Source organism: Cynocephalus volans, chromosome 9 (assembly GCF_027409185.1).
Source record: "Cynocephalus volans isolate mCynVol1 chromosome 9, mCynVol1.pri, whole genome shotgun sequence".
Lineage (NCBI taxonomy): Eukaryota > Metazoa > Chordata > Mammalia > Dermoptera > Cynocephalidae > Cynocephalus > Cynocephalus volans.
The window spans coordinates 39574518-39601741 of record NC_084468.1 but is presented as its reverse complement, the minus strand read 5'-3'; the positions used below and the strand labels follow the sequence as shown (position 1 = coordinate 39601741).

Here is a 27224-nt window from a genome sequence, read left to right as displayed (position 1 = left end):
GGAAAATGTCAGACACGTTTTAGGAATTCGCAAGCAGAACTGAGAAATGTAGGGTTCTCATTTTGTTATGGGGAGCGTGGAAGCTGTTAGCCAACTTTAAAGCTCTAGGAAAATCAAACTCAAATAGTATTATAATTATCAGACACTTGCCTTCTGGCTTTGCTACAAGAGTGTATATATATATATATATGTGTGTGTGTGTGTGTGTGTGTGTGTGTGTGTGTGTATGCACATATATAATTCAGATATATTATTTCATATTATATGTACACACTCATGTGTGTGTGCATGTGCACTTAAAGTGAGGAACTAACATTGTTTTAAGGGAAAACCTTAATGTTTTCCCTTAGACGTGTACCTAGTTTTAAGCTTTTTCTCTTAAACTGCACAGGATAAAGTATTAGGGGAAGAATATCAGTTCTTTCAGATTAAAGTCAATTTAGTCAAAGTCCTAGTCCCAGTGTGTGAAAAGTTCAGAAAAAGTGGTTGAAAATAACACGTTTTTGTATATTACTTTCTAGCATATATTTCAACATCCTTCTCCAATATTTAATTTATCCCTCCAAGGAATACCTTGTTCTCTGTTAGAAATCCAGCATTAACTGCATCATCAATTAATCTCTGTAAATATATCAAGAAAAGTTTTATTGACTCGTAAATTTAGTAAAAACCATTCTTATTTTCAGGATGTCAAACTTCGGACAACTTGATTCTGATTTTTACCAATCTAATTATACCATTGATAAGCAGGAGCAGTGCTGTAATGATTCTAATGCCTGTGGAAATCTTTATGGATCTAGACAGTAAGTAGTTTGTTTTATTTATTTATTTATTTATTTATTTATTTATTTATTTATTTATTTATTTATTTATTTAAAAGATGACTGGTAAGGGGATCTTAACCCTTGACTTAGAGTTGTCAGCACCTCGTTCTCCCAAGTGAGCCAACTGGCCATCCTTTATAGGGATCCGAACCCATGGCCTTGGTGTTATCAGCACCATACTCTCTCAAATGAACCATGGGCCAGCCCTGTAAGTAGTTTATATTGAGAAAATATGCTCTCATTTTTAGAAGTCTTAGTATTATAGCAAGCATTTCAGGTGGGGAGGTTTCCTTAGAGGAAGCCAAAGTTCTCCTCAGTATGTCTCAGTAAAGTGCCCAAAAGAAATGTCAGGAAAGGGCAGAGAAATTAATCCAGTTCTCTGTGAACACCCTTTATCACCTCAGCTGAAGCCAAATGGATGGCTTGTCTCTTCTTTTCAAAGTATCATTTAACAGGGAACCTGAACACAGGTGCTTGGTAAATAGAAAGCATTTTCCTTTTACCTGATATTTTTCAGGACTCTGCTTAAGAAGCAGGTTTTATTTAATTTAATAAACATTTATTGAGTATCTGCTTGTGTGACAGAAATTAAGAAGGACACTAAAAACCAAAAGATAATAATGAAACCCATATTCTTTTCCCTCACAAAATTTAAGATTTTATGTTGGGGAGTTGGGCAATTAAATGTGCAATTTTAAGATAGTCTGAAAAGTGCTGTCATGGAATCAAGACAAACATTTGAAAATGTGTTAGTTATGTGAGATGAAAATTCAACTTGAGTTGAAAATAAAACAAAATGATTACCAATTTAGTATTTGTCCTTTACTAGTGGCCAAATTTGGCATTTAGAGTGAGAAGAATTAGGTTCAAGTTCTGCATCTAGCATTTGTTGTCTTTGTGACATTGAGAAGACTTAACTTCAGAGTGTCCTAATCTGAGAAATAAAGATATTAATAAGATCTACTTCATGGAATTGTCATGAAGAACAATTGTGATAATATGTAGAAAAGTATATGAAGTATATTCAAGTTTTAAGTGTTTTAAGTGTATTAAAGTTAAGCCACTATATAAATGTTATTTAGTCATATTAACTTTACAGAATCAATTGACACATTGTTGCCAGAAGTCACTTACATGTATTTGGTTTCCAGTTGCTATTTTGTACATTGATTTGCAGGTCTTTGTTTTATTTATTTTAGCAGCTGGCCAGTGCAGGGATCTGAACCCTTTACCTTGGTGTGCGGGTCTAGATTTTAGAAACCTTTCAGAATTTTATATAAATTAAATCACTGAATCTTCAAACAACTCTATTAAATAGGTACTACTATGATCTCCGTTTTACTTATGAGAAACCAGGCACGTATCTCTTGTAAGTAGTAGGGTTTAAATTTTAGCCCAAGGTTGTTTAATTAGTCCCATAACTAGGTTGAGCATATCATTTATTGTAAAATCAAGACATTTTTGAGCATAAAATGGGTGCTGCTAATAATAATGTTTGGAGAATACGAATAAATTTGACCATCCTAGACAAACTAAAAAGTGTGGTGACTGTACTATCCCAACAAGTCTAGGCCGAATAACCTCATAACAAATGTATTAATTCTAGAAGTTTGTTTGGTTTTTTTAACATAGAAAAAAGTATCTTAAAAGTTCCAAATGGAAAGAAGAAAAGAAAGAATAGATACAACAGGCAGTAGGAGGTCTTCTGTTCCAAGTCTGCCCAGGAAAATTTAGACACTGTTTTCATTGACCAATCGCTCATACATACATGAACTAACAGACACTGCTTTCACACGCTTCTTCCTAGCTACTCCTGCTGACTCACTGCTCTAAAGGGTAGGGAAAGGTATTGGTATAGAATGTTTCCAAAACTGAAAAAGTTAAATGTGGAATTTTATCTCATTCATACTCCTATTCTATCCTGTCCAGCATCAGTCAGTCTGCCCTTTATGATGAATAGTTTGGAAGGTCAAGAAAAAACAGAACGGTGTTTGAGGCAGAGGGAGTAGTTTGAACATTAAGATATTACAGGATGGTCACTCAAAATCTACAATTCACAGTAAGAGCTGTCTAATAGGCTTTTTCAGCTCTGTTCTTCTGTTATGTAAAAAGGAACCTTCTGTTTCTATTTTGCATTCTCTTTCCCAGATGGGGTAAGCACTTTGGTAGTATATACATTTTCAGGCTAAACTAAAAACTCCAACAAGAAAAGAAAATGCTTTCTCTATTTGATTGTACATATCAACATTTCCCAGAAGACAAGATAACAAAGAGATGGAAATTAATATAACCAAATGAGGAAAACTCATGATTATATTTTATCAGGTTGATAGCCTAGCTTGCTTTAGATGCTTAGCATTTAAATCCAAGTCCTGATTTGGATGTGCTAACATTTAAATTCCAATGCACACTGCAAGTCTCAGGAATTAGGAAAGGGCGTATTAGCTGTGGTAGTTTTATGAGGTACATAAACATGGAGTCAGGTCAGTGATTTACTAGTGTATATCAGAGGAACTCCAGAGGTTTGATCTTTTATTCATACCATGAATAGTTCAATTAAAATATACCCCAAATCAGAAAGATATTGATCATCCTGGCAAAAGAATTAGGAAAAGAGACAGGAATCCAGAGGATAGTTATAATCAATCAATCCATTTCTATCTCTCTGCTTGCTCACTTGCTCTCTCTCCCTCTCTCTCTCCCTTTCTCTTTCTCTCTCTTTCCCACTTCCCTAAACCCCCCTCCCCAATATATGGGAGCACATTTTAAAAAGCCTGTTTGGCTCAGTGGTATACTGATCTGAAAGCTGGTTGATTGTGTTAACTAAAACAATAGAAATACTTATATTTAAACACAAGGTTTCTTATTTTAGAATGAGCAATTAGGAGCTTTCTCATTTTAAAAATATGTAGCTGTTCAGTCGTTCAGATAGAGATAATTTCCAACCACCTATAGCTAGGCTATATATTTCCACTATATTTTTTTCAATTTTTTGAATGGTATATCTATTCATATTATTTGGAAGGGAAAAAAAGATATTGTTGTAAATGCTGGGAACAACTAGAAAACTCCTTTTGGGTGTTTTGGTGGGAATTTAACAGACCAGTACTGAATCAGCTTTTCTGAATCCCCACACTTGTAGTATAGTCTTCCTCTAGTATTTCAGAAAGAGTTAATAGTATCACTGTACACCCAACTGGACTAACCAGGACCTGGGAATGTTTCATAAGCCATCTGGCCACCATTCCCTAACCCCCACTACCATCAAACTGATCCTTTACAATATGTCTTGTAAAGAGCACTTAGAATGCCTGATTTCACTTGCTCAATTGGGGACTTACATAAGTAAAATGTTTCTAGGAGTCCAGACTAAATTTTGTTTTTAACCAACAAGGTATTTTTGTTGTTGACCTCTCATACTGTTGTCTTATGCTGTTTCAGACGGTGGTGTTGCAAATTCTGAAAACTTTTTTGGCTCCAGGTTTCTGGAGGGTTGCAATGTCACCCAAATGAAAGAAGTATGTAGGTACTTGAATTTCACCCCATATGTGGAAAAAGACTTACAATGAATTGTACTTATTTAATGGTACATACTTCACCACCTAAATTACAGTTTAGCTCTCTGTATGGCACTGGGAGTGAACTCATCACCTGTATTCCCTCAGTGTCAGACTTAAAAAGGAAAGCAGCACCAGTTGACCATCATGATGGGAGTCCAAACCTATGGTTTTGGAAAAACAAAACTTCTCATAAAATATCTAGCTAATGATTATGTTACGGAACACAGCAAACTGACTGTATGCAACAAACATATCTACAAACAGAAATTATTATAACCGAGTCTTCTAAGTAAAATTTTCTGTATTTGCATTGCAAGGCAAATGTTAAGTCCTGCTGACTCAGAAACAAGTAAAAAGTGTTCCCCAGCTTGAGACTGTTCCTTATCTTAACACAATGCCATTTAAGTAAAGACAAGCCTTTGTAGGCTGGTTGGAGTTTTATAACCCATGAAAAGGGGAATATTAAAGAATTGTTGAGCATTGAGAGGGTTTTGATATGCATCAAGTGTGTGCAATTGCTTAGAAAGAAATCCTGGCATGGATATAGTAGAGATACTCCAGGTAGGAAAATACAGACTGGTGGGATGTTGTGGAAATCATTTTGAATGTTCCAGGGAAATCAAAATGGAAAAAATCTAGAGATGCTCAGCACCAAAGGAACACAAACTCTCTGCCTCCTGTTCATGTAAATTTTCTTTGAGGAAGTGACAGACTGGGAGACAGCTATTACAAATACAGAAGATGCTACTCCTGGGTGCAAGGAAGATGTCTAGAGTTCATTACTGTAAGTCTCAGGAAGAAAAGAGAATGAAAATACTTAGCTAATGTTTATTGATCACTTCTTGTGTGCACAACACTATTCTAAGTTCTTTATTTATTTTAGCTCACTTAATTTGCAACCATCCTATGAGTTCTGTTATTATCCTCATTTTACAGATGAGAAAACTGCAGCACAAAACATGAAGTTATTTGCCTAAGATTACAAAACAGGGATTTGAAACCAGGGAATCTGACTCCAGAGATCATGTTTGCTAATCCCTCTACTTGGTTGAGGATAAATCTTGCCACTGGACTATCATTAAAGGCTGGAAAGTAACTCCACATTGTTGGAAAATGTCTTTTTCTCTGTGGGGAGACTGGATCAAAGTAGGTACCCATGCTCAGTCCCCTCATTCACAGAGGTTGCTTGGCAGGTGACAGTTGTAAAAGTTATATTTTCTCAAGCCTGGTCAGTAGCACCTGGGCATGAGTCATGGTGAGGCCAGGCCAAGATGTCAATGACATATTCTTTTTTAGACACTGGCTGAGTCATCTTTCTTTTCCCCTTTTATTCTTCTAGAAAGGCTTACATTGAAAAAAAATATATATTAAGGAGATTTTATCAACCAAAAAGCCATCCAGATTCTTACTTATAGTTTTTTTCTACCAGTACTTTTGATAGTGTGCCTATGTTCCTGGAAAAAAACAACAACAAAAAAAAGATGAGGAATTTGACAGACAGCTAAACGAACATAACAGTAATGAACATATGCTGTAGGGGGTTCAAAAAGTATTACACCAGGACCCTGCCCTTAATGAACGTATGGTTGAGTTAGTGAATGATTAAGTGCATATATCGCTCTAACTCTGTGGCTTTATTTTCCAGAATAGGTTATTTTCTCGGTCAGGGTTTCTCACATAAAGGAGGTTGAATATGTTATTCTTATATTTCATTTGAAGTTTAAAGTTGGAAGGAAAGTATGAAAAGCCATTTTGTAAATATTTTAGCATGAAGAGATCACAGGGAGTTACAAAGTTCAGAATCTTGGATTGTAAATTTACCTTAACCTAAGGGGCTTTGGTGAACGAAACATAAATATGTTAATGGACAACTCTTTATGTTTCTTCCCCTTTGTTCAGGTAAAAACAATTTAAAATGAATAAACAACATCACACACTCTCCCTTTTTCCTTTCCTTAAGTTCCTTTCTCTAGCTCTGGCAAGAAGTTATTTACAAAGATTGTTGTTTTGTTTTCCAAGTTTCTCACACAAATGGTAAAATAAAAAACCAAAACACCATCAAGGAGGTATTGAAACATCATGTTTTGGAAAAACTAAATTGCACATTTCAAAATAGGGACACGAAAGCCAGCTGTAGAACACATTTAGCTAGGTACTCAAAGATGATTTGATTTGTAAGAATTATCTGGGAATGACCAGAATGGAAAATGTATTTCTTTATGGACAGGGGTTAGTTTATGTATTTATTTTTTCCTATGAGTTGACTGTACTATTAACATTATAATTTTTACTTGGTGCTTCCACAGATTTATAGAGGCTTCATGGTTGTTGATTGCCCCTGAAGCTCAGTGAAAAAGTAGCATTGTGTAGGGAGCAGAGCACTACTCAGAAAGCATTAGTCCAGAGTCCAACACCTTAGATATTACTGTGTGATACTGGGCAAGTCATTTGGTCTCTGTGAGACTCTATTTTTTTTTTTATATAAAATGGGTTTAAAAAGACAAGTTTACCTTATAGAGTTTCAATTGAGAAAATATGAGGGGAAAAGCCCAGCACATTACACACACTCGATTAATATGCGATGGTATGGGTCATTCTTCTAGAGCCTTTTCATAATCAGTTGTTTTACTTTTGTGGATTCAAGTTAAATTTTAAGCAAGTTATTATTCTCATGGAAAAATATTCATAAAAACTAAGTAAATTCATGAAAGGAAAATTGTAGTTTCCTTCCTTGATTTGTCATGATAGCCCTTTCTTAGATGTGGAAATATCAGTACTTTTCTTCTTCTAGACAACAAACCAACCAACAGCCTCAGCCTTTTGTCCCACCGGAGATGCTCATGTCATCAGGTTATGCAGGACAATTTTTTCAGCCAGCATCCAACTTGGATTATTATTCACAATCTCCTTACATTGACAGTTTTGATGAAGAGCCTCCTTTGCTAGAAGATAAGTTAAGGAAATGTTATTAATGTGTGTACAGCTTGAAGAATAATAGCAATAATTAGTGCTTAATGTGCGGTCAGCATGCTGTGTACAGTGTCTTATGTGTGATAGTTCCACAAGAGTTTGCCAAACCAAAACACTTAAACCTCTGGAAGTTTGTTGCATGTTTGGGGGAGGGGGGGATTGGAAGTAGATATGTGCTGTTGCTGCGAGATTTCTGCAGTTATTGTTTCTTTGCTGTTTCTTAAATTTGGGCTCCCTGGCCATGTTTAGACAGTAGCAAAGACATCTTTTGGCAGAGTGGTTACATCAAAGCTACCACCCTTCCTACCCCAGTTAAGGAAGCACTTCGTAACAGCATATTTTATTTTCTGCTATGTTTGCAACTGGGAGCAAAGGGGATAGTTTCTCAAGTTAATATCTTTTATTGTTGTTGGCAAGGATTCGCTTTTCTTTCCTGTCTCATATGAACCCTCTTATCTCAGCTTGCCATGCTGAGGTGGGGAGGAATATGATTCCAGTAAATAACACTGCTGGTGGGAAGGAAACCTGGGGACTCTTGGAGTTGAAGGTCCTTAGGGAATTTCAGAGATGTTTCATTCATTATTTATTGATTTATTTTAAATATCCAGCTATCTATTTCTGTCACTTTTGCTTTTAAAGAATGTCAACATGATGCTAGAAGCACAGGTGCTAAAAAACTAAAGCTCAAGTGATTTAAGTTTGGGAGCCAAGCAGAAATATTCACTGATTAATGGCTCCAAGTGTTACACTTCTTACTGTGTAACGGAGACGAAAAAAGGATTACTCAAAGCACCATGAATGCATTGAGAAGCCCGAAGGGTCTGTATCCCAGAGAAAACTGGGTACAGCAGCCATTCAAAGTTGGCTTCTGTTTTTTTATTGTAAAGACAAAGAAGTTTCACAGGAAAATTCAGTTGATTCAATCATTACAAAAGGACACAAGGACATGGGCAGTGTTACAAAAGTTATCAATGGCTAAGTATAGCTTGAGCAATGGAAACTAGTAACATCAGTAAAATTAACAATGTGACATTCCAAAGTACAATTAATGAAAAGCTAAGTTGGTCAAACTGGCTCATTATGTAAAGTATAACCTTTTTTAAAGCAAAAGTTACATTCTTATGATAAAATCTAAGTACAATTATTTCTAAAGTTTCCTCCAATAGACAGCTTGCCCCTAGCAAATATTTTTTCACATCTCTTCCTTCAACAATTCTTAAAATCTCTTAACAGGATCAGTATGACAACCATTTGTTAGCTCTAAAATCATTAAAGTATACAATCCCATACCTAAGCAGTGATTAGAGGTGATTAGATGAGCTCTTGCCCTTTGGCTATAGTCCGTTGCCTCCTACCCAAGGGCTTTTGCCCTGAATATGCATTTACCTAAAAACCCTATTCTAAAAATCAAATGAGAATCAAGATTTCTAACCCTCCACATCCAAGTCCTTTATAGGTAGTTAAGAGAAAAGGAATAGATTAAAATTCCCAATATTTTACATCACATGATCATTGTTTGCCTCAGATGAATACAAACAGTCACCTGGAGTTAAAACAATCTTTCTTTCTTTGCCATAAACATGTTAAAAGGTGAAAAAAAAGCACAGAAAATTATGTAATACATCTGTTGGCTCTTTTGAAGCCAGTTAAGTTTTTGGAACAGTTGTATTGAACCAGTTTACTCCATTTTGCCTCTACAATTAATAAATATCTGAAAATTATAAGCTATTCTCATTAAACATTTTCCTTGACTCACCACCATCTCTGCCTTAAAAAAATCAGTTGTCTAATTCTATTCTGTATAGAACATGGAAAATACAGAAACATATGAATAAAAATATGAAAATCTCTTTAAATCTTGTCTCCCAGATATGACTACCATTAACAATTTGGTATATTTCCTTCCAGCCTTTATTCTATTTTCTTATGAATGTGTATATATATTATGTGTGTGTGTGTGTGTGTGTGTGTGTGTGTGTATATATATATATACACACACATACTTAAAAATGAAATGCTATTTTTTAATGAATGTATAAGTAATGCCTTGGTGAACATCATATAAATAACTTTTGACTTATACAGTCTGATCTTAGTTTGTATCTTTAACAATGAGATTACTAGGTCAAAAAGTACTTACATTGTCAAACTGATCTTGAAACTGAATGTTCCACTACGTTCTTGTAGTATAATATGAGATGTCTTTGCCAATTTGATAGGAATAAAGGAAAAAAGGAATACTTTTTTGTATTTCTTGGTTACTAGAAAAGTTTGACATTTTTTCATATGTCTATCGACTTTTTACTTCTTCCTGTTTTTCATGTTTTTTGTCAGATATCTTATTGGAATCTAAAGAGTTTTCCTTTTCTTGTTTATTTTTAGAGATATTTACATAGTAAAGATACTATGGTCTGAAATATCAATGTTAATTGTTAATATTGTCTGAATATTAATTATTATCTGGAATTTGTATTTCAAACATTTTTTCGTTGCTTGTGTTTGCCATTTATTTATGGGTCTTTGGGGCATATGGAAATTTTAATCTTTATGTTTTAAAATCCAGAATATTTTTCTTGGCAACTTTTCCTTTCAATTGCTCTTTTGTTTAGAATCCAGCTCTAGATACTGCTTATATTCACTTTTTGATTCTCAAATTTTAAAATTATGTTTTTGTTTTGTATTTATATTTTTGATTCGAGAGTTGTTTTAGCTTAAAATATGCATTAAGGATTTAATTTTATTTTTTTTCTTTAATTTAATTTTTAAAAATTAATTTTATTTTTTTCTTTACTTATTTAAAATGTGTCTATTGTTGTATACTACACTTTTATACATCTTCCCTTAATGTCTTTTTTAATTTGAATAGGAAATATATCAGATTTCCCCTCCCACTTTATATGGCTAAGAGCAAATCTTTAGGTCTTTTTTTTTCTCTCTCTTTGTAATTAATCCACCAAATACATAGTATATTAGAAGAGAAAGCACCTAATATAATTTTGCATTTTGAATCTATGATATATCTTGACTTCTGATCCAAATGTGTTCTTCAGATTGGGTGACTTTGTAAAAGCCTCATGCCTCTTCTGTTTAAAGATTAAAAAAAAGCCATAATCATGATTTCTAGGATAAGGTGAAAAATAACATTTTCTAGTTTTTATTGAGCACACACCAAAATGGCCTATACAACTATGAAGCTTTAATAATGAATGTTCTTTGCACAAAAGCATGTTATTTTGAAAATGTGTCTATTTATTCCTTAAGTGCTTTGTAGTCTAAAATACTTGTTTGAGTTTATGTAAGAATGATAATGTTTGTTGTTTGATAATGTACATTGAATATGTTAACAAACTCATCTTCAAGAATAATAGTCAATTCAAGTCTGTCAGGCCAGATATTTGGCATTTCGTATTTGTAGTGTAACCTGATGTTTATATATGAAATGCCAATGTCACAATTTGCATAGAAAATAAAGATCCTAACTCCTTTTTATAGCACATATATTATATACTTTAGTGCCACTAGATGACAGCAAAACAATAAATTTGCATTCAAATTTCACAGCAGTTTCATCTTTTATTTTTATAATAAGGTGTTATACTAGGGTATCTACAATTAATAAATACTTATAATCTCATTCACATACCTTGTAATTAATTCCAAAACAAAATATTATGGAGATATATTTCAGTAAAAAACACATAAAATCTCATTTCTTGTGAAAATATTTAGGAGGTCTTATGTTCACTCACTGTTCCATGACTCAGTGTTGAAACATGCAGAAGTTAATTATGCCATCAAATAAATAGTTGAAATCAGTAATGATGTTGCATAAAGCATTTTTCATCAGAGTTTCTTCAGGAATAATTATGTGTTTTGTGGAAAAAGGTATTTGGAAATAAAGACCACTTTATTGTGGCAAATACTAAAATTTTATTGTTAGCATAAATGTCAAAATTGAAAATAAAGTTTGAAAACGACATAAGCCTCAGGTAAAATTAATTTAAACTGCAGCATTTCTTAGTTTTGAAAGTCTTCTATTACTTTAAAAATTACATTAGACATTCTGATTTTATTTTAAGGTTGATGAATTGTTCATATTCTCCAAAGTGTATGTTCATTAAGAATTATATTAATGCACTGCAAAAATAAAGGATAAAACATGGAAATTGAAATGTAAGTGATTTTCTCACTATTAATTAACTGGTCAAATTCATTCTTTTCAAGCTTGGGATAGCAAATGTCGTCCTGGGCATGAAATGAGTAAAAGAATATCCTTTCTAACCTAGTTCAGACCAGTGTATCTGACCTTCTGAAAATTTCTGGGTTGTTAGAGCAAGGTTATCCGTGTCATGGGAATCATTAAAAGTCCACCTTGTATTCTGAGTACAGAATGTCAGCTTTGCAGGGTATTTAGGTGGTATGTGCTGCTGTGAAAGAAGTTGAGCTATGCTCTGTATCTGATCAAAGAACGGTGCAAAAGCCTGGGAAGGAGAATTGAATGCCTCATACAAATGAATTTAGGAAGATAGTCCTTCACATGGGAGAACCAGGCTCAGTTTTAAAAAGTACAGCCATTATGAGATTAGATGCACAGTGACCCAACCACACTCTACGGTTAAAAGCATACATTTTTGAGGTTCTTGAATGAGATAGTCCAATATGGAAACCTAGATTTTCTATCACTAGCTCTGTTACTTAAACTCTCAAAACCCCAGCCATCTGATGCATAAAATAGGGATAAAAATAACAGTACTAGCTTTATTGCATGTCTGTAAGAACAAAGCATGTAAAAATCTTGTGGAGCCCACAGCAAACACTCAGTAAATGATAGCTCTTTTTAGTTGAAACGCATGTACTTAACAGTAGTTTAGCTTTAGTTCTTCCTCTGCCCCACCCTTATTGAAATTTTAAAATGAAAATAAAGTAACCAGTTTGATTGCTGATTTCCAAATAGTCAAATCATACTCTTCTCTTTGAATGTTCTCTCTTTCTACCAAAAATACATATTAGTTTATATTTACAGGAGTGGTGAGAAAAGAAACTCGTGTGATGTCACTATTTATTTCTATGTTCAGTGAATATCAAATGGCTAGCTGTTAATCTTCCTAGAAATGATATAAGTGGAACAGAGGGGTCTGTGAGGTGGCAGTCAGAATTCTTTAGAAAATAAGCATTGGAGAAAAAAATTAGAAATTTCTAAATGAGTTTGGACTGATCGACTGATTTTGGATATTTTATTCTAACAGTACCACTCACAAAAGGGAAAGGTTAACTTGTCTCAAGAATTTAATCTTTGAATATTCAGACTCAACCTCATAGTGCATTAACCTTGTAAAGATATGCGTGCACATGATTACTTTTACTTGTAGAAAGAGGCCTCCCCTTTTCTCCTGTGTGGAGTTTCAGGCACTTAGCATAAAATTGCTTTTCTCATTAGGCAGAGTCGAATCCCAGACCTGGGTTAATTGAAAAATTATGCCATGGTTGATATGACAAGATTTCAGAAATGTTAGCAATTAAAAATATGGGAAAAGGAAATATCTAAATGGGCAATAGGATGAGACTTTTGGTCTGTTCGCTACAATTTTATTTTTTACTGTATAATGTCAGTTTCCTGATTTCTAACTAGATTTTAAGTTTGTATTTTCTGCATAAATCAGGGAACTTCTATATTGATGGGATTTTTTCTTTAAAATATTTCTTTTAGCTCATTGGTAACGAAACTCTTAAGTTTTTTTTAAAGATTATACATGCTACGTATTCATATTACATAGAACTTTATATAAGTAAATTAATAACATATGTCGACCTGTAATTAAAGAATGTAAGTCATTTTTTTTCTTCTATATGTATATTACCTTTTTCTTTTTCTTTTCGCAGAACTTGGAATCAATTTTGATCACATATGGCAAAAAACCTTGACAGTGTTAAACCCAATGAAGCCAGCAGATGGCAGCATTATGAATGAAACAGACCTCATTGGGCCCATCCTTTTTTGCATAGCTTTGGGATCCACCCTGCTTTTGGTAATGTTCAACAGCAAGCACCCGATTTTAATGCTTTTACTTTCCAGTGTTAGTTTTGAACAGATCTTTGTAAATACAGAAGAAAGTATTTCACTTTATATAGTGAAAATTATTTAATTAATGACTTTATTTTTAGTGAGAGACATATTTAACTGAATTATAGTGACAAAAAGAAACTGCCATTATGTATTACAACAGATAAAAAATACAAATTTAAATAGAATTTTAAAAATCAAACCACCAAGTCAAATTTTCAACAAAGCAAGAGATCACGCCTTTCTTGTTATTAAGAAAAGACTGTCGGGGGCTGGCCGGTCAGGTCACTTGGAAGAGCATGGTAGTGATAACAGCAAGGTCAAGGGTTTAGATGCCCATACTGGCCAGCTGCCAAAAAAAAAAAAAAAAGTCAGTTTGGAATAGTTGAAGGAAAACATGGATTTGGGAAACATAAGGCCTAAATTTTATTTCTTGTTTTCTGTGAGATTTCTATGAAGACACTGAACAAGTCATTTCTCCTTTTTTGTCATCATTTTCTTTGCTGCAGTGTATCTCGAGAGTATTTCTCACATCCTGTAAGATAATAGATGGGTTTCCTTGTTTCTGATTAGGCTACTATGAATAAATTAATTTGCAATTATAACATATGATTAGTTTACTCAACCTATATATTTCCCCTATAATTTTAGTTTTCTACTTTTTATTTTATCTGGAAGTAATGATATTAAGAGTCCCTAAAAAAGGTAATGAAAAATGTTTTTATGCCCAAGGTTAGCAGATATTCTAAGTCACAGTTTAGAAAAATGGTTCCTTTAAAAAAAAAAGATGAAAGAAGAAATGAGAAAAGTTCTGTGGTTTTACACCAAGGAGGGAATGGCAATACATTAAAAACAGAGGATGAAAAAGGTGGTCAAGTGTAGTTTCATTAAGGCACAAAGAGAGATATTTGGTAGGGGACATAATAGTGGACATTAAAGATTCTAGGAAAAGCCCTTAAAATAACTTTTCAGTTCTGTTCCCCTTCTTGCTGCTCTCCACAGTCCATAAAAATAATTTCCCCCAATGTAGCTACAATTTTCAACAGTAGCTGTAAAATGCATTTACAACCAAATAAATTTTCACTTTTCATTTATTAATTATATAATACCAACCAAAATACTAATAACAATCTGATTTCTGCATAATAATATGGCCAATAATCACATCGTATTTATCCAATGCAATCATATTTAGTGATAGCATCTTATTTTTCTTTGTACTACAGCAAATGCAAATACTCTGTACATCAAACACTATATCAACTAGAGTTTTAATTTAGTCTCTTACCTTCTTCTGTCTTTGTCACAGTAATTTGATAATCTCAGAATAAGGTACTAAGTAAGGCTATGTCAATTAATCAAGTAGTAAGAAACAATCAGTCTAAAATATGAATTTATCTTTCCTTTTCAAGTCATTTGTAATTACAGCTGTTTGTTTTTCTGCAGAAGATATTACTCTTACCATCCCTTAAAAAGCAGCATTAATCCCATCAAGATCTCTCTTGGATGTATAGTGTTAGTTGAACTTATTTAAATATCCTCTCATGTTTTAGAAACAAAACAATATAGGCAAAGAACTCTTAACTAGAAGTGAGAAAGTTGGATGTACCCCCAACTTTGTTACTAGCTGTAATCTTGAATTATAATCTTGGCTTTGTATTTCTAGGACTTCATTTCATTTTCTTCAAGATAAAAGATTTTGAGTCATTCTTAAATTTCCTTTCAGTTCTAAAATCTGGGGGAATGTCAAAATACATATTTTCTAAATCTTTATGCAAACGTTATCTCTTGGATTTTGCCATTAGATATGATAACTTCAGAATTGATTATAATGAATATTCAGCAATAAGGACCCCTAAATACTCCAGCTGGGTATTAACTGAAGTAAGATTTAACTTGAAATCCAGTTGATGTTAGGTTAATTCCGCCCTGAATGTCTAAAGGGGTGATTTTATGGCCTGGTACAGGCCTTGTATTAGAGACAACAAAACTAAATCCAAAGGCATTATCCAAATCTGTTCATCATCTCTAGAGGTATGAGATTTCTAGTCAAATACTCATCATTTCTGTGATTTATGATGACATAAAGCACAATACCTTTTAGTGGGCTTTCTTCAGGATGAAGAAGGCAAACCAAAGAAAACACTTTCAAGCACTGCGTACAAATTTAGTTTCACTTATACTTTTCCCCCAAATTATTTTTATCCCCAACACCGAGAAGATAAGTGGTTTAAAGCTATTGCTCTATCTAACTTTTCTGGTGGGGCTAAAAGTATGACCTAGAAAAGCAACATGCATGGCTAATATAAATGTTTAATCAGGAGAATACGAAGTATTTTGAATCAAGATGTGATAATAAGAGTAGTAAAGCGAGGATGTTGAAAACTTTTTAGGTTAAAAAAGATGGAACACTTATTTTTTATTTGAATTATATACTCTTATTGGAATTTGAAACATATTTTTAGAATGGCAGTGACTCCTGCCAAATAAAATTACAATTTATTTTTTTTTATTATTTATTTTTATTTTTTAAATTTTATTTTCTCGATATACATTGTGGCTGATTATTGCTCCCCATCACCAAAACCTCCCTCCCTTCTCCCTCCCCCCCTCCCCCCCAACAATGTCCTTTCTGTTTGCTTGTCGTATCAACTTCAAGTAATTGTGGTTGTTATATCTTCTTCCCCCCCCCCGGTTTTGTGTGTGTGTGTGTGTGTGTGTGAGAATTTATATATTAATTTTTAGCTCCCACCAATAAGTGAGAACATGTGGTATCTCTCTTTCTGTGCCTGACTGGTGTCACTTAATATAATTCTCTCGAGGTCCATCCATGTTGTTGCAAATGGCAGTATTTCATTCGTTTTTATAGCTGAGTAGTATTCCATTGTGTAGATGTACCACATTTTCCATATCCACTCATCTGATGATGGGCATTTGGGCTGGTTCCAACTCTTGGCTATTGTAAAGAGTGCTGCGATGAACATTGGGGAACAGGTATACCTTCGACTTGATGATTTCCATTCCTCTGGGTATATTCCCAACAGTGGGATAGCTGGGTCATATGGTAGATCTATCTGCAATTGTTTGAGGAACCTCCATACCATTTTCCATAGAGGCTGCACCATTTTGCAGTCCCACCAACAATGTATGAGAGTTCCTTTTTCTCCGCAACCTCGCCAGCATTTATCGTTCAGAGTCTTTTGGATTTTAGCCATCCTAACTGGGGTTAGGTGGTATCTCAGTGTGGTTTTGATTTGCATTTCCCAGATGCTGAGTGATATTGAGCATTTTTTCATATGTCTGTTGGCCATTTGTATATCTTCCTTAGAGAAATGCCTACTTAGCTCTTTTGCCCATTTTTTAATTGGGTTGCTTGTTTTCTTCTTGTAAAGTTGTTTGAGTTCCTTATATATTCTGGATATTAATCCTTTGTCAGATGTATATTTTGCAAATATTTTCTCCCACTCTGTTGGTTGTCTTTTAACTCTGTTAATTGTTTCTTTTGCTGTGCAGAAGCTTTATAGTTTGATATAATCCCATTTGTTTATTTTTCCTTTGGTTGCCCGTGCTTTTGGGGTCGTATTCATGAAGTCTGTGTCCAGTCCTATTTCCTGAAGTGTTTCTCCTATGTTTTCTTTAAGAAGTTTTATTGTTTCAGGGTGTATATTTAAATCCTTAATCCATTTTGAGTTGATTTTAGTATACGGTGAGAGGTATGGATCTAGTTTCATTCTCCTGCATATGGATATCCAGTTATCCCAGCACCATTTGCTGAAGAGGCAGTCCCTTCCCCAGTGAATAGGCTTGGTGCCTTTGTCAAAGATCAGATGGCAGTAAGTGTGTGGGGTGATTTCTGGATTCTCTATTCTATTCCATTGGTCAGTGTGTCTGTTTTTATGCCAGTACCATACTGTTTTGGTTATTATAGCTTTGTAGTATAGCTTAAAGTCCAGTAGTGTTATGCCTCCAGCTTTATTTTTTTTGCTCAGCATTGCTTTGGCTATGCGTGGTCTTTTATTGTTCCATATAAATGACTGGATAGTTTTTTCCATTTCTGAGAAAAATGTCTTTGGAATTTTGATGGGGATTGCATTGAATTTGAATATCACTTTGGGTAGTATGGACATTTTCACTATGTTGATTCTTCCAATCCAAGAGCATGGGATATCTTTCCATCTTCTTGTATCCTCTCTAATTTCTCTCAGCAGTGGTTTGTAGTTCTCATTATAGAGATTTTTCACCTCTTTGGTTAACTCAATTCCTAAGTATTTTATTTTTTTTGGTAGCTATTGTAAATGGGCAGGCTTTCTTGATTTCTCCTTCTGCATGTTCACTATTGGAGAAAAGAAATGCTACTGATTTTTGTGTGTTGATTTTGTATCCTGCTACTGTGCTGAAATCATTTATCAATTCCAGCAGTTTTTTTGTAGAGGTTTTAGGCTGTTCGATATATAGGATCATGTCATCTGCAAACAGGGACAGTTTGACTTCATCTTTTCCAATCTGGATGCCCTTTATTTCCTTCTCTTCTCTGATTGCTCTGGCTAGTACTTCCAACACTATTCAACATAAAATTACAATTTAAATTGGACAAACTAGGGGCAGCCTGTGGCTCACTTGGGAGAGTGCGGTGCTGATAACAACAAGGCCACGGGTTCAGATCCCTATATAGGGATGGCTGGTTTGCTCACTTGGGAGAGCGCAGGGCTGACAGCACCAAGCCAAGGGTTAAGATCCCCTTATCAGTCATCTTTTAAAAATAAATAAATAAATAAATAAATTGGACAAACTAACAAGAGAAAGACATGAAGAAAGAGGTCAACAGCTGATATGGAAAGGCACAATTTTACTACCAAATTAATTTAATCCACACCCTATTTGCCCCACCCCATTCATAAAACTGACTTTTAAGACCAGGAAGGTGCAGTTATATGACCTTTGGGTATAAGGAAGTTGCCTTTCACCATTACAACTAGCCCTACCTCAGAATTATCTCATCCAAATACAATTTAAGTAGAATGTTTCTCGAATACATGAATGTGATTTGAAATTGTCACCATTTTCCAAGTGGAGCAAACCTACCCAATAGAGCAATGTGTTTCTGGGGGCATGTCCATGATTAGCATAAAATGTCCGCAAAATAGCCATAAGCATACAAAAGATCTTAAATGCAAATTTATCAGAACCTAATGCTAGAGAGGATTCTCCCAGCATAAGTCAGGGATATTTTATGAAAGGGCTTAGTAGTGACCAACTTCTCCAACTGCAGAAGAATACATCAAAATAGGTGATGAATTTTGAAAATTAAAATGATCATAATATTCTCCATTACTCCTAATACCTGCAAAAAAGATATCTCTGAAGGACTTCATGAATTAAGCCATAGAGAAGGAAAAATGAAAGCTTAAAATGTCTCTCTTTGAATCACTTATCAGATCCTTTGTTGTTTTTGTATAATTCCCATGAAAACCAGGTTCAGCCTATTCAACCTTTATCTAGAAGTTTTAATCAGCTTAACGTTAATATAAAAATAAATGCATTTTTATTGGAGCTTTGGCATTCTCAGGTAGCAAACATTAAAATATCACCTGTTAAATTAATTGTAGGTTGTGATTCTCCCTGCATGAATTTATTGGGGCTCCTAGTCCTTAGTTCCTTGTGGTTGATGGCTATTTTTATGAGTCCTCCTCAGAAGATTAGTGGTGTACTCCGAACACTACTAACTTCCTTTAACAGTATCTCTTTTATCATTCAGTACCAGTTGGTTTATATATCAGCTTTTCAAAAGGTGTCGTTTGTCAACCTGGTAATAGATATTATAAAAAACAAAAAGTATTCTGTGATCAAATAGGTTTGTTATAGCCTGAGTTAAATAGGGTTAAGTTAGTCCTGTTATTTTAAGACTTGTTAGAGCTCCTGCAGTAAATTTTAGAACCAGTCTGCTTGGGTTCAAAGTCAGCCTCTACCACTTAGCTATATATTACCTTGGGCAAGTTACTTAATCTCTATGCACCTCAGTTTCCCCACATATAAAGCTGGAATAATAAAAAATAAAATAAAAACCTTATCTCTTAAGGTTGTTGCATGGATTAAATGAATATACGGAGGATACTTAGAATAGGACCTGACATAGTAAATCCTATAATTGTTTGCTAATCTTACTGGTATGCCTTGTAAATATCAAAGACTAAATTGGATTTTTTTATTCCTTTATTCAATCATTGAATTATTCAACAAAACAGGGATAGAGTGTAGTCTTACTTATACCCTATTCTCCTAGTAGACAATCTGTGATAAAAAAAATATAAACTTAGCAATAGTTTATCTTTTTTGTAGCATGCTTGCCCCGTTCCAAGTATAGTCAAGGGTGTTTGTCTTCAGGATCTGAATTCATATCATAGGCAGTGTTTTTTCTAGAACTCCCAGTCTTCTGCTGATGGTAATACATGCAACGGTCTTGAGCTGACTCTAAAATGCTCTTTACTTTGTTGACATTCTTATTTCCTCTTGATGTTTATTGTATGTTCAAACTGTTTCCTTCTCATTGTTTCAGGCAGGAAAAGTTCAGTTTGGTTATGTTTATGGCATGAGTGCCCTTGGCTGCCTTGGGATTCACGCCTTATTGAACTTGATGAGCCCTACAGGGGTGTCGTATGGCTGCGTGGCGAGTGTGCTGGGTTACTGCCTGCTCCCCATGGTCATCCTGTCCTGCTGCACCATCTTCTTTTCACTGCAGTAAGTGTCTGTGTGCTCTAAGTGACCCCAGAAGCACAATCATCGCTGAGGCTTGCCACAGCAAAAAAAGTCAAGCTCAGTTATCGTTTTGATAGTGGAACTGGGGAGACCAGGCCTATTAAAAGCTACACGCAGATTCAGAAAAGTAGGTCAGTTTTGGCTCAGGTGCTGTTCCTATTTCAATGATTTAAAAAATAAATTAAGCCAAGTTATCTTAAAAACTGGCATTTCTAAAGGTGTCACATTCTTTAGTATGAACTATTGTCACAAGCGATATAACAACTACAGAAAATTTACTTGTTTGATTTTGGAGGAATAAGTGCCTGGTGAACACTGACAAATTGCTTCAGCTGCCAGGCACTAGGCCTTCTAGGCTGGAAGCAACTGTTCCTTCTCAGCAGGGCACCTTGCAGCACAGAATTCCTGGGAACCCTGATGAGGATATTAGTGCTGGAGAACTTGATAGCTTGTATGCTCAGTCGATACATTTTTTTCTTCCTTCACTTAGGCAGTTAGTATTTGCAATTCAAAACCATTAATAAGGATATAGTAGATGTAAATTTCTTCCCGGGGCATATGCATATCACTACCACTTTGGTGGGGGAGAGCAAGTGATTATATAGTCCTGTGTCACCTGTCATGCTCTAAACCCACTTGGAAATAAACATTTGCCATCAGTGCTCATTTTTCCACATCCAAAGAGATACAGTTTGCATTTTCCTCTGGGATGATCTCAGTCTTAAGTTATTAATGATACATTGAATAGGATATGATATCAAGAATTTACCAATACCAAGGATAAGCATCTTAGAAAAGTCTTTAATATTTTTGTTTCATATAATTTCAAATAATTTTTTTCATAACATTATTGAGAATGACTTAGAATTTTTTTGTTTTAATATGGTCTCATTTTTAAAGTAGCATTCTTGAGAATAACTTAGAGCAAGCCCTTGCTTTATCAGCAAGTATTCAAACATTTAAAAAAGTGTAATGTGAGAGGAAATGTATACCTTGAATGTATAAATACAATTTGAGTTATAGGTATATTTATTGAGTCTTATCTGTGGAAAAATTCTACATTTGTATATTGTATTCTTTAGCAAGCTCTTCCATTTACTGTGTTGTTTAGTACAGAAGTTTGACATGTTAACACAGAATTCAGTTCTACTTCTACCTTGTGAGATGCTTTTGCAAAAGAGTATTATAGTCCACCATTTAAAAATTCTAAGTTTTAAACATTATTTTCAGCAAAGTTAAGATTTGGGACATCTTAAATGACTTCCAAATATTAGAGGAAGAAAATAAAAACTAGACCTCTTGGATGTGGGGAATCATCAGAAATCTGGACCTTGTTATTAGATTTTCATTCTGAAATTATTAAAGATGATTTAGAAATACAAATTATATTATATTAAAGAGGAATAATCCTAAATTATATTAAAGGTAAATAAACTAACTGACTCCTAAGACTATTAAACTGAAATTGCCTTTTCAGGCATATTACTTTATCATTCCAGTTAATCATATATGAGTTTACATTTTTGTTTTCAAAAACTTGTACATTAAATTAATGTAGAAATTATAGCTAATAGGTATTAATTCAACCAGTGTAGATACTATCTATTACATGCTTAACAAATATTTTTGTTTATGAATAATCTAAGGCATAATAAGCTATACTGTACAGCTTTTCACTTGTTTTGCTTTGGTTTGATTATTAAAAGTAGATATTTCTATCATTCTCACAAATAATAAACAGAATCCTCAACTTCAGATTCAAACCAGGATCAAGTGAGGCAGGGTGGTTTGATGGTGAAAACAGCAAGGTGCTAGAAAGTAGGAGTGCCTGACCTAACGAATGCCCACTTTCCTATGCAATTTTTGTCAAGTTACTTCATTGCTTTAAAACGGAGCATTGGATATATCCCGAGATCTCACCTGGCTCTCATGTTTTATTTTACTAAATAATGCTTTCTGTTTTACAGATAGGGAAAAATTTTGCTCTTTAACATTCACAGCTCCCTTTTTATTCCCAAGGCAGCTAGGCTTGCTACATTATTTTCCCATTTGTTCTTGAAAAACTGATTGCCTCCACAGTCACTTTCAGAAGATACCAAGTTGAACAAATCCATCCCAGTAGTCTAAAAAATCCACACATGTACTTTCAAAAGGATCTTCAGGGATGACATGGGAGGCCAAACATATATGTGCTTTCCTATTCCATCTGTTTTTACTTGAGCTGTGTCAGGCTTTGCCTTCAGACAAAAACCTGGGATGTACCTGGGAGTAGTGGAGACTAGTCACCCTACTGGAAGGTAACTTCATTTATCTTTCTTCTCATACTGTGGGTTAACTTATGAAGAAAGCAGGGGAAAGAAAATCCGTAGCTATAAGAAAAAGAAGGCTCTAAATAGTAATTGAGAGAATTTCAGCATTTGGAATTTAAATGTTGACAGATGAGAATAATTGCAGGTGATTTCTTCTGTTTTTACTAATTTGAGTTTTACTGAAGTATAACACGTTTAGCCTCCATGGTGAATTTGACTCAACATTTTTCTAACTAGCCTGGGCCTTTTCAGTTCATATAGCTCATCACCCTCATTTTACAAATGGAGATAGAAGTTATAAATTCTGTACCAAAGACATCTCAGAGGCAGTTCTGACTCAATAATCTCTTAATAATCTTAATAATCTCTTTTACTCCTGATGATCTCTTTTGTCTGGGCTATAGGGGCATCTTTGGAACCGCGTTGGCCCTGGTCATCATTGGCTGGTGTAGTCTCTCAGCTTCCAAGATCTTCATTTCTGCCTTGGACATGGAAGAACAGCAGCTTCTCATTGCCTACCCTTGTGCCTTACTTTATGGACTTTTTGCCCTCCTGACAGTTTTCTGAAGAGTGTTTGAGGTGGTGTTGCAAGATTTTGTTTGCTACTCAGATTACTCTGGAAGTGTATTAGCATTCAGGTTTGGTGATGTGATTTCTGTTTTATTGCTATTGAGAGAATAATAAGCAGAGAGACAAAATAGTACTTAAGGACGCTGCTCTAATAGCCTGTTCGGTTTGAGTGATGTTTTGCTTTTCAATTTGGTGCATTAAAACATTTTAAAATACTTTAAAATAAAAAGGTATGTAGTTGCTGTACGGATGGCCTTGCTTTTTTCTCAATAGATGTATTTCTTAGAAATTATAAGTAAATAAAATCAAATGCTAACTGTTGAAAGGAAATCTATAGTAAGCCTTCTGAGAAACTTTCATGATGGTTCAAAGCTGTGTGCACATGGTTAAAAATTGAACTGTTCAGCACCTTTGGAGAGCTCAGGGCTACAATATTATATAGGGTTTTATTTATCTACAGAGTCAAACCTTCTCTCTTTCAATTCACTTAGTTTACCAATTGTTCTTTGGTCCCATTTGGATAATGCACTGACTAACCACTTTTTCAAGTCCTCACTTCCTTCTTACTCGGTTTGGATGCCATGGTCCATTTCTATAATTTCTTCCTTACATATGTCCTCAACAACCGTGCCATTTTCTCCCTCAGTAGATGAAAGTTACTATAAAAAATACCGCTTATTTCACATTAATTGTATAAACATATCTTAAATGGCTCCTGAGTACTGCTCTCGAATCCTACTACATTCTTCTACTCAATTTGCTTCCATACTGTCTGAGATGAACTAATTCTTCAATTGCTCAAATCTCCAACAAACTAGTTCTTAAACTGCTCAAATCTCCAACACTTCTTCCCCATTTCTCACTGTCAACTGATTCTTACTTTATTGAAAAACACAAATACCTAGAGAAAGGTGCTTCATTGTTCCACCGCCATTTCTACCAACCTACACACGTCTTTTCCTGTAAGTATATTCTGGCTTTCCTCTGGTCAGCCTCTGCTCCTCCCCACAGCCAACCCCTCCACCTGCATAGCCAGTATTTTCTCTTGACCTGTCATTCACATCAGCACATAAACATGTTTCACTATCTCCTATCATAAAATTAAAATCCTTTGACATAACATTATTCTCCAGTTATGGCCCATTTCTCTGTTCCTCTTTATAGTAAAAATCCTTAAAAGAGTTGTCTGTGGTCTCCGCCTGCACTTTATCCCCTCCCATTCTCTCTTTCTTACAGTCCAGTCAGGAATTCATCACCCTATTCACCAAGACCACTCTTGTCAAAACAGCAATAACATCCACATCTTGCTAAATCCAATGGTCAATTCTCAGTTTCATTTTACTTGAACTCTCACAGGCATTTATTTGATTTCCCTCCTCAGCAGTCTCCCCGAGCTGCTGTACTGAAACACTTGCTTCTTCCCATGACTTCTGGAGTGTCGCACATTCTTGTTTTCGTTTTTTTGTTTGTATTCCTACCTCACTGGTGGCTCCTTCTCAGTCTCTTTAGCTGGCCTTTCTTCCTCTTCTCACCCTCAAATCTCTTCTCTAATACTTGCTAGATGAGCTTATTTAATTGCAAGCTTTAAAATCTAGTGACTCCAAAACTTTCATCTCCATCTAACACTCTCCTCTGAGTTCTTGACATATATCCCCAACTTATACTTAATGCCTCCATTTGTTTTCCAGTATGATAATCTCAAAAACAGCATACCTGAAACCAAACCCTTGACTTCCACCCTGTCTTACTGTTCCTATTCCACATTTTTCTCCTTTTTGTAACACGAGCAACAAATCACCCAGTTGCTCCATCTACAGGCTAGTCCGTCAGTCTTGATTATGTTTACTTTCACACCAAACATCCAGTCCATAAATTATTTTGACTCTATAATCAAAATATTTCTCAAATATGACCGTGTCCCATGAGCTCCTTCCCTGCCAACACTCTTCCAGGCCACTCTCATCTGTCGCCTAACTGAAGCAGTCTCCTATCTGGTTTCCTACTTCCATGCTTTCTCCCCAACAGGCTTTTCTATATACATGAGCCTGTGTCATCCTTTAAAAATTTAAATCAGTTATGTCAACACAAGCCCAAGACCCTATTATGGCTTTCATTCACATTTACAATAAAACTTAATCTTTTCATAGGTTAGAAGCTTTCTATTCATAGAGTGCCCAGAACAATGGCATTAGCATTCCCTAGAAGCTTGGAATCTCAGGCAGTGTCCCAGACCTCCCAAATTAAAGTCTGCATTTTAACAAGATCCCAGATAATTTATATGAACAGGAGATTTTGAAAAGTGTAAGCCAAGAAGGCCTTGCCTGCATGATCTGACCGTGCTTTGCCTTCCTGACTCCATCTCCTTCCATTCTCTCCTTTGTTCACTGGTTTCATTGATGCTTCTCAAACCAAGTTCAATAAGTGTAAATGATCTTTATCCTTATTCAATCTACCTGCAACAGTCTTCCTCCAGATCTTTCCTATTGTTCAGATCTCTGTTCATATGTTACCTCCTCAGAGAGCCCTTCACTGGCTATTCTTTTTGCAACAGTACACCTACCAGCTTTGCTCAGTCTATTACCTGAAATTATGTTATTTTTTTCCTTTATGCTTTCTATCTATCTCCCTCTGTGGAAGGTAAACACTCTGAGGCCAAAGGCCTTGTCTATATACAACAGTTCCTGACCAAAAAAACCCAAAAAACAAAAAAGGTGATTAATATATATTTTTCGAATGAATGAATGAATAAATGAATATATAAATGAGACTATAATTGGGTATTTATCCCTGTGGCAAACAAGACAACTAAAGCTGCAGCCCTAATGGAAATTACATTGGGAATGGGGAAAAATAGACAACAAACAAGTAATAAGAAAACAGGACAATTACAAAATGAGTATGTGGAAAAGCAAGCAGGACTGTAGTAAAGGTTAGACTTCTATAGTATGGTAACTTATTAACAGACCTGTTAAGTAAGCGTGAAATTTTCTTGCATTCTTGGTCTTTCCATGTGGACTGAGATGGTCCTACTGACACACTTTATGTAAGAAAGGTAAAGCAAGAATGCCATTTATTGTAATGATTTCTCTATACAATCATCCCATTGCTTAGAGATGTACTTACATTATGGACTTAAAATTTTTAACTTTAGGAAAGTGCTTTTATTAAAAATAAAGTTATAGGGAACTATTGTTCTAAATTCAGGATGTAGTTGGCATTTTTCTATGCATAAAAACAGAGACATACACAGAAAAGGTATTATATTTTTTAAATAAAAATTATCTATCCAAAAAGCACATAAAGAAAATACTAAATATTTTTGTAACAGTATGAAATAAGAATAAGTTCTATTTAATAGTTCCTAATGGCGTAATTGTGAAATAACTTAGAATTAATGTAAAAAGAAATGTAGATGATCCATATGAAAATAATGACAAAACATTAGTGGCACATTTTAAGAGACCTGAGTATGCAGACAGAGATACTATATCCCTGCCTAAGAAGATTGGACTTCATGAAAGAATCTCCCCCAAATGAATATGTATATTTAATATAATATCAGTTGAAATCTAAGAGGCATTTTTGGAGGGAGTTGACAAGGAGATTCTTTGGTTAATCTGAAAAAATAGGCAAATACATAACTGTGAAAAATTGGAAACAATCTAAAAATGTATAACAATTGAGAGTGAGTTAGATAAATTATTATTCATCTCTATGATTAAATGCTAGGTAACCATGAAAATATTTTGAAAGAATCATGACACAAGAAAATACATGTATTAAGTTTTTGCAATTTTGATATTTACTGAAGACTTGCTGTGGACTGGCCTAGATGCTTTACATGTATTAAGTCATTTAATCTTCAAAATAACTTTATGAAGAGCTCTTATCATCACCTCCATTTTGCAGGTGAGGCTGCTGAATTACAGAGAGGCTACATCACTTGCCTGAGGTTGTTCAGCAAATGACTTGGATTTGAATCAAGGAAGCCTGCTTCCAGAGCCCATACACACTATACAACACTGTCTGTTAGTGAGCAATGACATGTCTACTGAGATTTATCCTTTCCCCTTGACCATGGCCAAGACTAGACAGGACCAATGGGCTTTACCTGCTAGGGAAAAATTACACAGTAATAAGGTTGAAGGAGAATTCAGAATGTCTAGCAGGACTAAAG

General features: G+C 34.7%; 1 protein-coding gene across 1 annotated transcript; it reads left to right on the top strand.

The window, feature by feature from the left end:
- Positions 1-686: 686 nt before the first annotated feature.
- YIPF7 (Yip1 domain family member 7) lies at positions 687-23293 on the top strand. The gene is given in 5 exon segments (XM_063107974.1): positions 687-803; positions 7176-7348; positions 13235-13380; positions 19969-20150; positions 22882-23293. Coding segments are annotated over 5 exon segments (780 nt in total). The 5' UTR covers position 687; the 3' UTR covers positions 23045-23293.
- Positions 23294-27224: the final 3931 nt, after the last annotated feature.